This window comes from Sprattus sprattus (genome assembly GCF_963457725.1).
Source record: "Sprattus sprattus genome assembly, chromosome: 15".
In the NCBI taxonomy this organism is placed as follows: Eukaryota; Metazoa; Chordata; class Actinopteri; order Clupeiformes; family Clupeidae; genus Sprattus; species Sprattus sprattus.
Genome location: NC_137913.1, coordinates 12,525,004 through 12,539,991, shown reverse-complemented (window position 1 = coordinate 12,539,991; position 14,988 = coordinate 12,525,004). Strand labels below are relative to the sequence as shown.

The 14,988-nt window shown below is 39.5% G+C and overlaps 1 protein-coding gene across 1 annotated transcript; it reads left to right on the top strand.

Annotated features, from left to right (window-relative positions):
• Nucleotides 1–2,353: 2,353 nt before the first annotated feature.
• On the top strand, nt 2,354–11,946 carry ggt1a (gamma-glutamyltransferase 1a; the record flags this gene model as incomplete). Its single annotated transcript, XM_080852190.1, has 12 exons — nt 2,354–2,526; nt 3,028–3,158; nt 4,241–4,330; nt 5,061–5,253; nt 5,632–5,792; nt 6,382–6,531; nt 7,673–7,809; nt 8,600–8,787; nt 9,362–9,489; nt 9,785–9,897; nt 10,435–10,548; nt 11,800–11,946. 12 exons carry the CDS (start codon nt 2,354–2,356, stop codon nt 11,944–11,946), a joined length of 1,725 nt encoding a protein of 574 aa, XP_080708316.1.
• Between the last annotated feature and the right edge of the window lie 3,042 nt (nt 11,947–14,988).

Here is a 14,988-nt window from a genome sequence, read left to right as displayed (position 1 = left end):
TGGAAACGACGAAGCGTAGATGTCACTTAATCAAATCTACGAATGCGCAATGTTCATTTATTCAACACAGTTAACGTTTTGTTTAATTTAATCATCATATTTTGTCTTACAATAACCCGTACACGGAAGACATGATTTGCTTTACACTGACACTTTCACTGACGCGGGCAGAACCAACTAACACAATGAACTAATACCGACTGAAATCAGCACACAGATGAAAAGATAAACAGTCACAAACACTGAAATCAGACACACAAGGGATAGGGGAGAGTGGGGTAAGATGTGCCAGTGGGGAAGTTGTGCCACCCCTTATTTATTGGGAACCATAAAAAAAATTGGTCAAGTGACCACATATTTTTGAAGAGTCAGCCATTTAACTCATCCTGCAAAGAAGAGAGTCTCTTTGCATGAGAGATAAGCACATTTAAGTTCAAAAAACAGTTTTCTGCCTTCCAAAGTAAAATTTCTATGATCACGGTTTTTTGATTGTTGTGTCTAAACGGGTTTAGACAAGTTTAAAAACATTTCACACATGTTTTAGTGCTTTGGTAAGCTACACTATGAGTCTATATAGCTAGTATGAATTTAGCTCAAAACAGCTGGATGATGCATTTTTTCCAAAAAGGTGGGATTGGGGTGATTTGTGCCAAAGGGCCTGGGGTAAGTTGTGCCAGTGATCTGTATAGAGAGAATTCCATTCAATTTGGTCTTCATTTGAATTTCATTTTTTTTCTGAACATGTGTTCATGTAAATTACCTTTAAATAAAATTGGCTCAACTCAGCTTTGTTCTGATGTGTTCAGGAAGCTCTAGGCCTTGTTTAAGAAAATGTACCTTTGATGTGCTCATGTGGCGCAATAGGCTTGTAGAAAATCAGCTTTTGTTGTTGAAAAAGAACTTTAAATACACCTTAAATGAGTAATTTTGCATTGCACTTGTCTAGCTTTTATATAGCAACACAGTTTCTGAGATGCAAATATACTGTTTTACTTCAATAATCAATGGCACAATTTACCCCAATGTATTCTCTTTAATGGCACAATTTACCCCGCACCGGGGGCAAGTTGTGCCACGAGACTACTTTTTTTCAGTAAGCTATATTTCTTTAATACTATATTTCAGATCCAAATTGATTGTTCCCAAAGATGCACAACATCCTGAAATATATGTACATATTTTAGTTTGAAGCATTACTGTCATGGCCTCGCTTATAAGTCACTTGAAGTAAAAACTGGCACATCTTACCCCACTCTCCCCTACACAGCCTAATTGGTACAGCACAAACAACACCCTGTGCATCCTGGGAGGCTAGACAACACCCTGTCGCCTGGAAGTTTTATTTGCCCACCCCCAACATGCTACAATATCTTACCACATATGATATCAAAAACATGTTTTTCGTTGGTTTAACACAGACAGAAGCCTATGGCTTTTAGGTAGTTTTGTGAGCTCACATAAGTTCAACGGGGGAAGATGTTATCTTGAAAGGGTGGGACGAACAGTCCTAAATAGACAGGTGAATGCTATGTTGCCGCTTATTGAAATAAAGTATTTTATTGAGGTCAGAACTAAACAAGATGGAGAATATTGATATTACATGGTATAACAAGTGGAGGGACAAACACTGTGTTTCTCTCCTTGTTCACGAAGAACATAACTGAGGAACTGATAGAGGCATTGGTTGTAATCTGCCACCATTCATTTATTGTGAAACTGTATTGTTAATTGATTTTTTTGGCTAGGTTTGTATTTTGATATACATATTGCATATTGTAGTCTGTGACAGGTGTCTTTAACTCCATTTATATCGTCACTGACTTAATACACACCAAACCATAATTTCCCTCTAAATGCATGTTTTGAAACCTGCTAGTGACGATAATGACTCTAAATTCACTGACTCAGCATACAGGCTGTAGAATAAAAACACAGAGCTGCCAGTGCTCACCCAAACAAACACTCAAGCATGACTCATGCATGACTTAACACTTAACAGGAAAGAGACAGTGGTGGAAACTTTGCCAAGGTAGGAATCAGATTTAAAAAAAAAAAGACTTAAAAAATTTGACCTGCTGTTGTCCTATCCAAACCGTGATGAATGTAAATGAATTTGCTCTGCACTCAGTTTAACTCTCCTGCAGCTTTAGTTTGTTGTCAAGCAAGATGCCAGCAGAATAAATGTGAACAATTTGTATGCAGAAAATGTAGGTTGTTTGCAGAACGGCTTATGATGTCACAGACAATGTTACACACACACACACACACAATTTCACACACAAACACACAAGGATGAGACTGACACTGACAAAGGAAACGTATAACCACTCTAGCCTCTCCTCTCCGTAGGAAAATGGTCAAGAAGTCCCTCGTTGCTGGGCTGGTGGTCTTACTGGTGGCTGCAGTGGGGTTTTTCTTGGGCATTTATTTGGGGGTGGGGAACAAGCGGCCCACTGGCCCCACTGATCACTTCTACTCCAAGGCAGCAGTGGCCGCAGACGCAGGGAAGTGCTCGGAGATCGGGAGGTGAGGAAAAAGCCCTGGAACTTGTGTAGAGAGCAAGTAGGGTACCTGTGTTTGACTGGTGATTGAAAAGTACAATTTTACTAGGGTCTTAATTGCATTGTAATCTCAAATAGGCACCAGTGCTTGAATAAAGACTGGTTGCATTGAATGGCATAACCTTGTGAGGCATGACTTTTGATAGAACACTTTCAATGTCTATGATCATTGCCAATTTAATGCTACATCTAAATGATTAGTGTTGAAATAAAAGCTAAAATTATCACATTTAACTGCGTTTATATCACAGTGACACTTTGCTTCGCACAAAAACATTTTATACTTCTGTTCGAACTGTGTAGAACCCATTGGTACCCTTGGGCAGTGAGAACCTCTTTTGTCAGAATGACTTCTATGTATGTCCTTTGTACATTCTATGTAATTTGTGGCCCACCTTAATTACTCTCTAGGAACCTGTTCTGTTACCCCTAATCCATTTCATTTGTTAATAATATTGTTTGTCAGGGACATCCTGAAGCGTAACGGCTCGGCGGTGGATGCCTCTATTGCCGCCCTGCTCTGTGTAGGACTTCTGAATGCACACAGCATGGGAATCGGAGGCGGGCTCTTCTTCACCATTTACAATGCATCCACAGGTGAGTCTGATTGGGGTCCAATCAATCAATCAATCAATCAGTTTAACCCTCATGTTGTGTTCTTGTTTAAAATGACAGTTTCAAACTCTCGTCTTTGATAAGAATCTTTCATTTAATTTTAAAGTCCCAAGGATTCATTACATCCTTCTCCCTACATAAATAAATGCATTATAGTAAGATTCTTGAAGCCCTTTAAAGGCCTTCAAAATGAATGTCCAAGACTGTTATACTTAGAGTTTTATGGGTTAAAATAAACTGTAAAGTTGTCAGATGTCACATTAAATGCAGGCAGTTGGTGTTGATATGAATAGTTGTGCATTTTCACAAATCACACCAAAGTGTTTTTATGTTATCTATGAAATAACGCATTTTATTGTGTATATTTTCTGCCTATTTTAAATGTGTGCTGTGAGTTGTGAAATACATTGTTTACTTCACAAATACGGTCACACTTTTTTGGATTGTCTACAAATACTTCACAGATGGCTTTGTCAAAATCAAGTTCAGTCTTCCTAATTGTTCAGTGAACATCACCTTTACCAAACCAAACCCCCTAAACTTTACAATAACCATATACTGTAGTTAACAGAGTTTCAACAGATAGTTTGGTTATAATCTGAGCATTTGTAGATAGTCTATAAGCGACCATCCAAATTAAGTGTGACACAAAAATACTAATTTCCCTTTTTTTAAATAAAAGTTAGTGCTACAACATCATTAAAAGGAGGCTAAAAAACTAGAAATGATATATTATAGTTAAACATCTATCATAAACCACAAGAGGTGTAATAATTACAATATGAGGGTTATTAACCAAACAATCAAATAAATAGCCATGCATTCATTCATTCATTCATTCATTCATTCAATCAATCAATCAATCAATCAATCAATCAATCAATCAGCAAAATCTCTAAATGCCTGAAAAAATGTATGAGTTTAGCATTGAGCGGTAACAGTAACATGGAATTACACTGCTGAATTTCAAATGACATAACAGATGATAAGTTCCTGTCTGTAGTCTGTTACAATTCCACGCTACTGCTGCGCAATGAGCCAGTAAAGAATATTGTCTCTCATAGGAAAGGTGGAGACCATTGATGCAAGGGAGACTGCCCCCATGAATGCAACAGAGGACATGTTTGGTAACAACACCCAGCTGTCTCGCAAAGGTATGGCCTCCATATTGTTAGCCTGGCACGTGACTGACTGGGCTCTGAATGTGTCACCGCACTGATAACCAGTGGAGGACAGATGTGTGGTGATGTTAGTGTTGTCGTCTGCAGTCAGCTCAAGATAAGAGCCGGAATGATCTGCCAAAGAGGCCACTTCCTCTGCTCTCTGATAACGGATGTAATTTAAAGAGATTCTCCTATGATAATAGAAATCCATGAACTCACAAACTCTAAACCCCTCACCAGATATGGGGCGAAAGCCTTATACTTATAGGCCTGAAATAAAACCATCTGCAAAATAAACACTGTGTTTTTTAAAAATAATTATTGGATTTACGGATTTATTAAATTACATTCAATTGAATTACTTTTGCTGTGGATGGGTACACATCTTAATATGTGATTGATTGGATTTGTAGGCCATTTAGGCACTGCGGTAAGTTATATAAAACGTATTATTTCGCATGTGCTTTTCAGCTAAATACCATAAGAACATGCATGTGGTACTGTGTGATGCATGTGCATTTAGATGCATGATGCCTGATGTCTAATGCTTTGTATTCACATGTGAAAGTATTACATTGGAACTTAGCCAAGGTTTTGTTCAAATAAAATTGCTGCATTCTACTGGATACTCAAAATATGTGATGGCCAAATTACACACTCACACACACACACACACACACAGTCAGTGAAGCGATGTGTATGGTGGGTCCTCTGTGGGCAGGTGGACTGTCCATCGCCATACCTGGAGAGATCCGGGGCTATGAGATGGCCCACCGGCGGCATGGCCGGTTGCCCTGGCGGGAGCTGTTTGAGCCCAGCATCATGTTGGCACGCTATGGCTTCCCTGTGGGCAAGGCCCTGGCCAACGCTATCAACAAGAACGGGGAATCCATTCTCAGTGATGTGGCCTTGTGGTAAGTCAGACAAAACTGACTGACTGGTGTCCCCTGTTAGTCCCCAAGACTAACAAGAAATTTAGAGTTATATTTGAAATTTACAAGATCAATGATGTTTTGTTCTCATGCATAAATGTCTCTATACATAGTAATAGCACACTTACAATTTGCCACAATTGAAAGAAAATGTATAAAAATAGAAGTCAAAGTGATAGTGATGGAGGTCACTGGGATAAAGATGTTTCCCTAGAGTGTTCAAAGTATTTTTCTCACTATGTTCTGACATAATTCAAGGATACTACTGGACTTGTGTCATTGACTCAGTCTATAACAGCGGACAAAGAAGGGACAAGTAGTTCTCAACACTGCCTTTTTTCTCTTCTCTCCATGTTCCAGCGAAGTGTTTTGTGACTCATCAAAAAACCTCCTGAAGGAAAATGATATTATTAAATTTCCAAAGCTCGCCGACACCTACGAAAGAATAGCTGAGGAGGGGCCCGATGTCTTCTACAATGGCTCGATGGCTCAGAGCATAGTGGATGACATCCAGGCAGCAGGTCAGTCTGTTCACTGTCCTTCTCAGTCATCTGTGGCAAAAACCTGTGATACTGAAGGACTGATGATTAAGGTCAAAAGGTGCCAGAAGTGACTCTTGTAGTTTAGTAAACTCTAATGAAAGCAGTGGTGCCTTGAGATTAAATCTTAATGGACTGTTATTATTACAGTAATATTGAAAATTCTGACCCTACTGCTTATATAATAAAAGCAATGTTTCATATCTTGGAAATCATACTGCCCTCTCACATTCTGCACTATGACACACTTGATTTGCTGTTTTCATATGGCAGAATGTTTGCCAGTGACCTCTTCTAGGTTGATTATAATATTATATTGAAATGTGTGTCTCTGTTCATTTTGTATCGACACAAGCCACCATTTCACTGATTGCGGTGAAAAATAAAACCAAGATCACAAGCTCAGTACCCAGAGAGCAGAAATACTGATAAAAATGTCTTGTAACTGCACTGTTAGCCGTTTTGTTGCTCAAAGGTGCTGTTGATGTTGCTGCAAGTTGCTGACAGCATCTATGACAGACTGTAAATGTGAGTTGCCAGTGTGGTTCTGAGTGTCACTCGCCATCTCTAGGTGGGGTAATCACTCTGGAGGATCTGCTGGAGTACACACCGGTGCTGAATGAGAGTCCCCTGAGGCTAAATGTGGGCGAGTACACCATGCACGTCCCCGACGCCCCCTCCAGTGGGCCTGTGCTGGCCCTTATACTCAACATCGTAGATGGTGAGGAGAGGGGTGGGGTGGGGTGGGGCTCGGGGCATTCCCTGAGGTTTAACTCAGAAAGAGACATGAAACGACTGCCAACTGGACATGTTTTTGTTTCTTAATATGGTATTGGTTTTGTGTTTGAAATTAGTTTTATTAATGTTTTCAATGTAGTATTATGTGTAGTGTGCATCTTTATTAATGTGAACTGTTTAATGCTAGCCAATAAAAAGGCTAAAACACCATTTTGACAGGAATGTTATGACTGGGCAGGTCAAAATGAACTAAATAAAGTAAAGTAAATCAATGAATGAGCATGTTACCATCATGTGTCAATGTTCTCTGTAATGATGGACAATCATTTTAGTTTCAGTTGTTTGGTTATCCTCCAGAGAAATATACAGTAGCTCTGGCAGACTCTGTGTCATATGGCATGGTCAGACTGTAAGCTAAATGCAGATAACATGTTGTCGTCACAGATTGCAGGAAGCGACCACACATTAGGATGCTTCAGACTTTCAGACTGTGCTCATTTCTGGGAAATTATGCACCCCAGATAATGCACTTCCATCTTCTCCTTCTTTCAGCCAGCGGTTTTCATGCATTTCATGTGGCACCCTTCATCCTGCCTCTGAAATGCAACCCACCTCTTATGCGAGTCTACGAAGCTTGCTTTCAAATGCGTCGTGATTTAATCAGGCGGCTTTGTTGTTTGATCTTCCACTAATTGGGCTGACATTGTGAAACGGATATATTGTAAGACACCTGCCCTCTTGTACCAGATTTGAATGTCAATCCCTATTTACCGTCCAGACATTCTCTCTCTCATTAATGTTGAGTTTGAGTGCGGAACACAATTTAGCTCATGTATTTGAGAGATCAAACACCACAAAATAATCATGTCTAGGTCTTTGAAGAAGAAAAGAAAGATATATTGAATGAGAACCCATAAAATGGGTTTTCAAGAACTTCCTGGGTTGTGCTTCCCGAAAGCATGATTGTGCTATGACCATCGCTTCCAAGAGAGTAAGCCAAAATAGCAGTCTCTCTCTTTAACAATGGTGATAGAACAACACTTTTTGGGAAAGGCAGCTGTTTTTAGTTCTGACTATGTTTTTATATTTTCAATGGAATTTAACTCAATTGCATTGACCTACAGGCTACAACTTCTCAGATATGAGTGTTTCCACGTCTGAGAAGAAAACTCTTACTTACCACCGCATTGTGGAGGCCTTCCGTTTTGCCTACGCCAAAAGAAGCAGGCTTGGAGATCCACGCTACCTCAATATCACTGACGTAAGTAAAATCTTAACTCTCCACTGTATAAATTCAATTCAATTCAATTCAATTCAATTCAATTCAATTCTATTCTATTCTATTCTATTCTATTCTATTCTATTCTATTCTATTCTATTCAATTCAATTCAATTCAATTCAATTCAATTCATTTCAATTTTATTTATATAACGCCAAAACAATAAAATTGTCTTAAGGCGCTTTACAGAGCCCAGGGCCTGTATCTACAGGCATTATAAAGGACACATTAAAATTGGTCTCGACTTCCTTTTTCTCCACTCCAAAACAACTCTTCATTACACAATGTTCACTTGAAGTGACATTTGATGATTGAATCCTCATTTAGTTCTTTCTACCGGAGTAATGTTTACATTTACATCACTTCACGTCTACGTCACCTCTGTGTCAAATGTGTTGTACGTATGTAGTATATATAATGATTTTCTAGGGGGGTTGAGGAGGAAGTAAAGTGCCCTTTATACATTGAAGTATACCTTTAAGTTTCATATCATGTCCATGTAGTGTTCACTTTGACATTACTCATCCATCTCCCACCATATATTTACCTCTCATCATTTCCTCTCTGCCTCTCTCTCCTCTGAAACCAACGTTGCTGTCATTTTGCTTATTTGTCTGTTGTTGTTCTTTCTCCTTCCCACTTCTGTCTGTCTGTCTCTCTCTCTCTCTCTCTCTCTCTCTCTCTCTCTCTCACACACACACACTCACTCATTCTTTCTCTCTTTTTCTTTCTCTTTTCCCCTCACATCCTTCCTTTATTTTGTTTCCTCAGCTTATCCATAACATGACCTCAGACTACTTTGCAGACGGGATCAGGAACAAAATCACAGATGACACCACTCACCCCGACAGCTACTATGAGCCAGAGTACTTTGTCCCTGACAACCATGGGACAGCCCACCTCTCTGTCATTGCTGAGGATGGGAGTGCGGTAGCAGCCACCAGCACCATCAACCTATAGTAAGAAAACCCCTAAGTCTCGCTGTATTTGTGTTTACATTGTATACATGTCCTCATGACATGACATACTGTATGTAAGAAAGAAAAAAATGATGATCTTCTTAAGTAGGAAGAATACACATTATGACCATATTTTACTACACCTGACCCAAACTTAATCATAACCACTCACAATTAATACTATTTGAAAGGCTAATGTAAATTGTGTTACTTTTACAAATGTAAAAAGTTAATTTTACAACTATGCAAGAAGTTGACAGTTAGTGGAGTGTTAGTCTTGGTTAATATTTGTGCTTAATATGGTTATTGATCATTACAAGCATGGAATTTTCTAAAATAGTTGCTCCATCCTATAAAAGGGTTATACTCAAGTGAAAATAATAGTGAGATTCATATTCAAAGTATTGTCAAACCTAGTCACAAACCCTGATACCTATTTAATCCAATATTTCCCCATTTTACCACTAGGATATCTCACGTAATATCAAACTGATAGTCTTTTATTATCCTGAATCTCTTTCTGGTGGAAACCACATGCTATTGTAAATAAAATCATGTTGAAAATGTTACCCAGCTTTGGCTCCAAAGTTATGTCCCGCTCGACTGGCATCATCTTCAACGATGAGATGGATGACTTCAGCTCTCCGTACATGACAAACGGCTTTGGTGTCCCTCCCTCTCCCAGTAACTTCATTCAGCCAGGTACACATCACCCAGTGACCTACTAACGCAATAGACTGTGCCGTGCTCCCATGCTCCCATTCTGAGACTCCTGGGAGATATAGTTTAATCCATTTTAGGCTGGCCTCACATTCTGCGCCAGAGGTAAACTGGACCAGGAAGAAGTTGAAGACACTGGTTAAATCTGAAAAAGAGATTTCCTCCTGATTAGCACTGCTTGTAACCCTAGGGTTGTGTGTGGCTTGCTGTTTATTTATCTCATCGGACTAATCCGTGTTTACGCAAAGTGTCCTTCCTCTCTTTTGTTTCGATCCAGGCAAAAGGCCTCTGTCTTCAATGTGTCCCACAATCATCTTTGACAAATACAACAAAGTCAAAATGGTGGTCGGAGCTTCTGGTGGGACAAAGATCACCACAGCAACAGCCCTGGTAACCATGGATGTGTGCACAGATATTAATATGCAAACTCTTCCCTCGAATATCTCATGCACATTCATACTTGACTCTTGCCAATCAGTCTAAGATTTCTTCACTGTCTGCTCCAAATCGGTATAGGTGACACAATCTTTTACATATTGAGAGAAACTAAATTAGATATTCAAATTAAGTAAGATCTGTTGTGGCATCCTGTACTCAATTAGTTGATCAGTTGACTTCTAATCTGTGCAATTATTTGACCAGGAGCTTAATATTTATTGCTATTCATTACAGACATGTTTTGTATAATTCATCAAAACATGTATAACTTTTACATTGATATTCCATGTGGGTTGAATGACTTATCTGGATAGTAGGCATGCAACTTGAAGAATGATTTGTTATGTGTTGATATCCCACCCATCCCCTTCAAATTAGCGACAGTATTATGCTTTATTGCCTGTGGTTGCAGGGATTGGAAATCCTTTAATTAAAAACGTGTTTGTGGTATATGGCACTGATGTGTCTGTTCTTGTTGTTTCCCCGCAGGTAATTCTGAACTCTTTGTTTTTTAACTATGACCTGAAAAAATCGGTTACCGAGCCAAGAGTTCACAATCAGCTCAACCCCAACATGACAGTTGTGGAGCAGAACTTTGAGAAGGTAAGACATTCCATGAAGACTGTTAGTGGTTCACCCTCACAAACACAAACAAATAAACAAGTTTCAACATGTTCTGACACCAGACACCAGTGCGAGAATGCCCTATTATCATTCAAAATCTGCATTTCAGAAACTTGATAACATGTGTATGAGTTTTCATGTCTGTGTGTGTTTGAGTATAAATGCAAATGAAGTGTATCTAGTGTATGCACTAAACAGACAAGTGCAAGCCAGGGGTTACACTGTGAATTTGAATGTGTTTGTGTGTGTGTGTGTGTGTGTGTGTGTGTGTGTGTGTGTGTGTGTGTGTGTGTGTGTGTGTGTGTGTGTGTGTGTGTGTGTGTGTGTGTGTGTGTGTGTGTGTCTGTGTGTCTGTGTGTGTGTCTGTGTCTGTGTCTGTGTCTGTGTCTGTGTCTGTGTGTGTGTGTGTGTGTGTGTGTGTGTCTGTGTCTGTGTCTGTGTAGGTGGGTGGGTGGGGTATGGGGGGTATGGTAGCCATGGGTGCATCAATTTACAGATGTTAAAGAGTAGGCTTATGATTGCTTTGACACACTGAACATAAAATATAACAAGGTCTGATCTGTGCTGACAACCCTCTCCTCTGAATGTGGCGGTGTGCAAAATGACCAGCTGATGACAGTAAAACCTTCTTTAAGTGCACTCTCCTGTGCATCAGTGTCAAATATTGGAAAGATAATGAAGAAAGAGAGAAGAGAGAATATCAATATGAATGAATAAGTATGCATATAGCTAGGAAATGATCAATCTAGCTTGAATTACCTAGCCATGGCATAATTGGAGTAATTCTCATATTATGCTCAAACCACGCTAGCTAGCTTGACAGTATAACTTCAACTTGTGCTGCGCTTCCCAGCTAGCTTAATGTCACAGTTAGCTAACGTCTTGTTAAAAAGCGTTTAGTTTATTAAACACGTTTTATTCACGCAGAATATCGGAACAATTTTCATTTCATTCAATTTTCAAGTTGCTATATACTCTATGTATACTATTTATACAGCTGCAATACGTTAGAGTTATAAGAGTTATAGAGTAGAGTTATAAGATCTAATGGTAGAAGTTATAACATCTTTAAGCCAGTGTTTGAATTATTAAGATAGAGAATTGTAAAATACATTGTTGAGGATGGATGTGTTGAGGTTGTGTGATGACCTTGAAGAGTGAATGTGTTAGGGCTGAGCCCCGGCCCAATGTACTTGGTGCTCATACACTCACACTGACTTTGTACTGCAGAGTGTTCTTGATGGACTGGCCCAGAAGAACCATGTTACCGAGTTGCTCAGGACCCCGGGGGCAGTGGTCCAGGCAGTGGTGCGGCAGGGAGACCAGATCTGTGCCGAGTCCGACCCGAGGAAAGGTGGCTATCCGGCCGGGTACTGATTCGGTACTCCTCCCCTCCTTGTCACTTTTTCCTCGTGGAGCTTACCATCACAAGGCCTTGTCCTGCATCTTAGCAGGAGGGAAAAAAAGAAACAAAAATGTACACAACACTGGAATTTAGGCCAGAGTCGAGATTACCAAACACCTTCAGGAGAGGATGATGAATCAGCCTTTTATACTCTTCATCTCCATCTGCAAGCCTCCTCATCATTTAAACCCAACTTGTTTTGCTCCAAATGTTGGGAATTCAGTGATGGTCTTTGCAGGAATAAGCTGTTCTTCTTTGTATTTATTATTTATTAATTTATTTTTAATTTATTTTGTTTAGTTTTTATTTTTTCTTCCTATATTGATAAATATGTATCAATAATTTTAGTGACATGTATTTATGACTTTGTGTTTTGAAAAGAAGTGAAGTACTGGATGAACTGAGAGTGGAGTAGTGAACGTCCTCCGTGACTGACGTGGTAGGAAGACCCTTGTTTGTCTTTGTGGATGAATGTGATGATCGACATAGAACCGCAATGTGACCCTAAACATGATTAAATCATTATGAGATAGCATCAGTACATTAGAGTACACAAACAAGGAAACAGTACATACTATTTATTACCTGCCTCCATGAAACTACAAGATGTTCTTTCAGAACTTTCAAAATGGTTTGAATTATTAACTATTCATTATTCATGGTTTCTCCACAGTTAAATGTTGAATAAGTGAATTACTGTAAATGGTTGCACAGAAGTTAATGTTCAAAAGAGGGCTCTTCGCTGTTTTTGAATACATACACATATTTTTTGTACAGATTCTGGGTTTTTAATGAAAACAAATGCAACTTTTCTGTTTTGAGTTTGAATTTCTTCTCACTTGGACACCTAAACCCCCCCAGTTCCACTTGCGAAATATAACGGACCTCTGTTACTTCATTTCATATGGCTTGCAAATGGGACCATAAAACCATAGTTGCCGAATCTACCGAAGTAACAACAAGCTACTCACAGGAAATCACAGGAAAAATGTACAGTCTACAGACACAACACATAGTGACCCATTAAACCTCCTGCTACTGAGGTAGATAGGTCTGTTGTGGTGCATAGCCCCATGTTGTGGTCATGTGATAACTGGGATCTAGAGGACTATTGCTGTTGTTGTGTCTTCAAGTAACTACCTGAGGCCAATAATGTCTTTTTAGCTGATATCGTACATTTCTATGGCACACTAGTTAACCCACCTTGGTAATTAATAACCACCCAGTTTTTGGAAGGCAACTTGTGTCCCTCCAATGTCCGTTAGGTTTATCTGTCGGAAAAGCCTCAATACCTTATATCTGCAACAACACATTTTCTTCTGATAAAAATCACCTGTTTCAGGTGACTTTGAAGAGACCAGTCCCCAATCTGGTGTGGGTCTATGAGCTCTCATATCAATCCCAGAGCCATCTGAGCATACCCTGTATATGAGTATCTTTATGACCACATATTTCACTGTACTTTTCAGAACCAAACTATGAACAGTGGCAGCATATGGTACAGAGAGTCCAATTTAGTCGTATTCTTGTGTGCATTGCAGTTTGAGAAATATCCTGTGTCAATAGATCTGTTTTTTTTCTTCTAGAGGGTGGGGGTGGGGGGTTGAGTGTGGGCAATAAGGGGGACTTATTTAACCCTTCCACCCCCATGTGACTGCCTCTGTCATGAAACATATGTAAAAGAGTTTTTAACTCTCGAGAAGTGTGGTAAGATTGACAAGGTCATCAACGATGTCCCTCCTCAAAAACACTTTTTTTTTTACAATCCCAAATCAGAAAAAGTTGGGACGGTATGTTTAAACTAAGATTAAAACTGAAAAAGGTGATTTGTAAATTCTTTTTGACCTGTAATACATTGAAAACATTACAACAGCACATTCATTTATGTTTTACCTAATTTTATTGTTTTTTCAAAATAAACACCAAATTCAATTTTGATTCTTGCAACATATTTCAAAAGAAGTTGGGACAGTGAAGCATTTATCACTTTGTAATGTTGCCATTCCTTTTTACAACACTTTAAAAGATGTTTAGGGACTGAAGACACCAAGTGAGGAAGCGTTTCAGGTGTTACTTTTTTGTCCCATTCTTCCTGCAAACAAGTCTTTAGTTGTGTAACAGTACGGGCGTCTTCGTTGTCGCATTTTGCTCTCTATTCTCTATAGGGGACAAGTCAGGACTGTAGGCAGGCCAGTCCAGCACCCGCACACCCTTCTTCCTCAGCCATGCCTTTGAAATTTGTGCATAATGTGGTTTAGCATTGTCTTGTTGAAATATGCATGGGCTTCCCTGGAAAGGATGTCTTCTTGAAGGCAGCATATGTTGCTCCAAAATCTCTACGTACTTTTCTGCATTAATGGTACCATCATAAAAGGGTAAGTAACCTTTGCCAAGGGCACTGACGCAACCCCATACCATGACAGACCCTTGCTGTTGGACTTGTTGCTGGTAACAGTCTGGATGGTCCTTCTCTTCTTCGGTCCGGAGCACATGGGGTCCAAAAAAGACCTGAAATATTGATTCATCTGACCACAATTAATGTTTCCACTGCCTCCCAGATGCCTCTGAGCCAAGAGAAGTCAACTGCGCTTCTGGACACAGTTAACATAAGGCTTCCTTTTCGTACAGTAAAGTTTTACCTGGCATTTGTGGATGTAACTGCGTATTGCAAAGGTTTGCCAAAGTAATCCTGAGGCCATGTGGTTGTATCAGTTATAGATGAATGGTTGAATAAAGGTTCTTGATGCAGTGGCATCTGAGGGATCGGAGATCATGGTTATTGAGCGTAGGCTTGCGTACTTTTCCTTTACGCACTGAAATTCCTCCAGATTCCTTAAATCTTTTAATTATGTTATTCACCGTGGAGGTAAAAATATCCAAATCCCTTCCTATCTTTCTTTGAGAAACATTGTTTTTACACTTCTCAATTATTTGCTCACGCATTTGTTGGCAAACTTGCGATCCTCTGCCCATCTTTGCTCCTAAATGCCTAGGCCTTTCCTGGATGCTGCCTT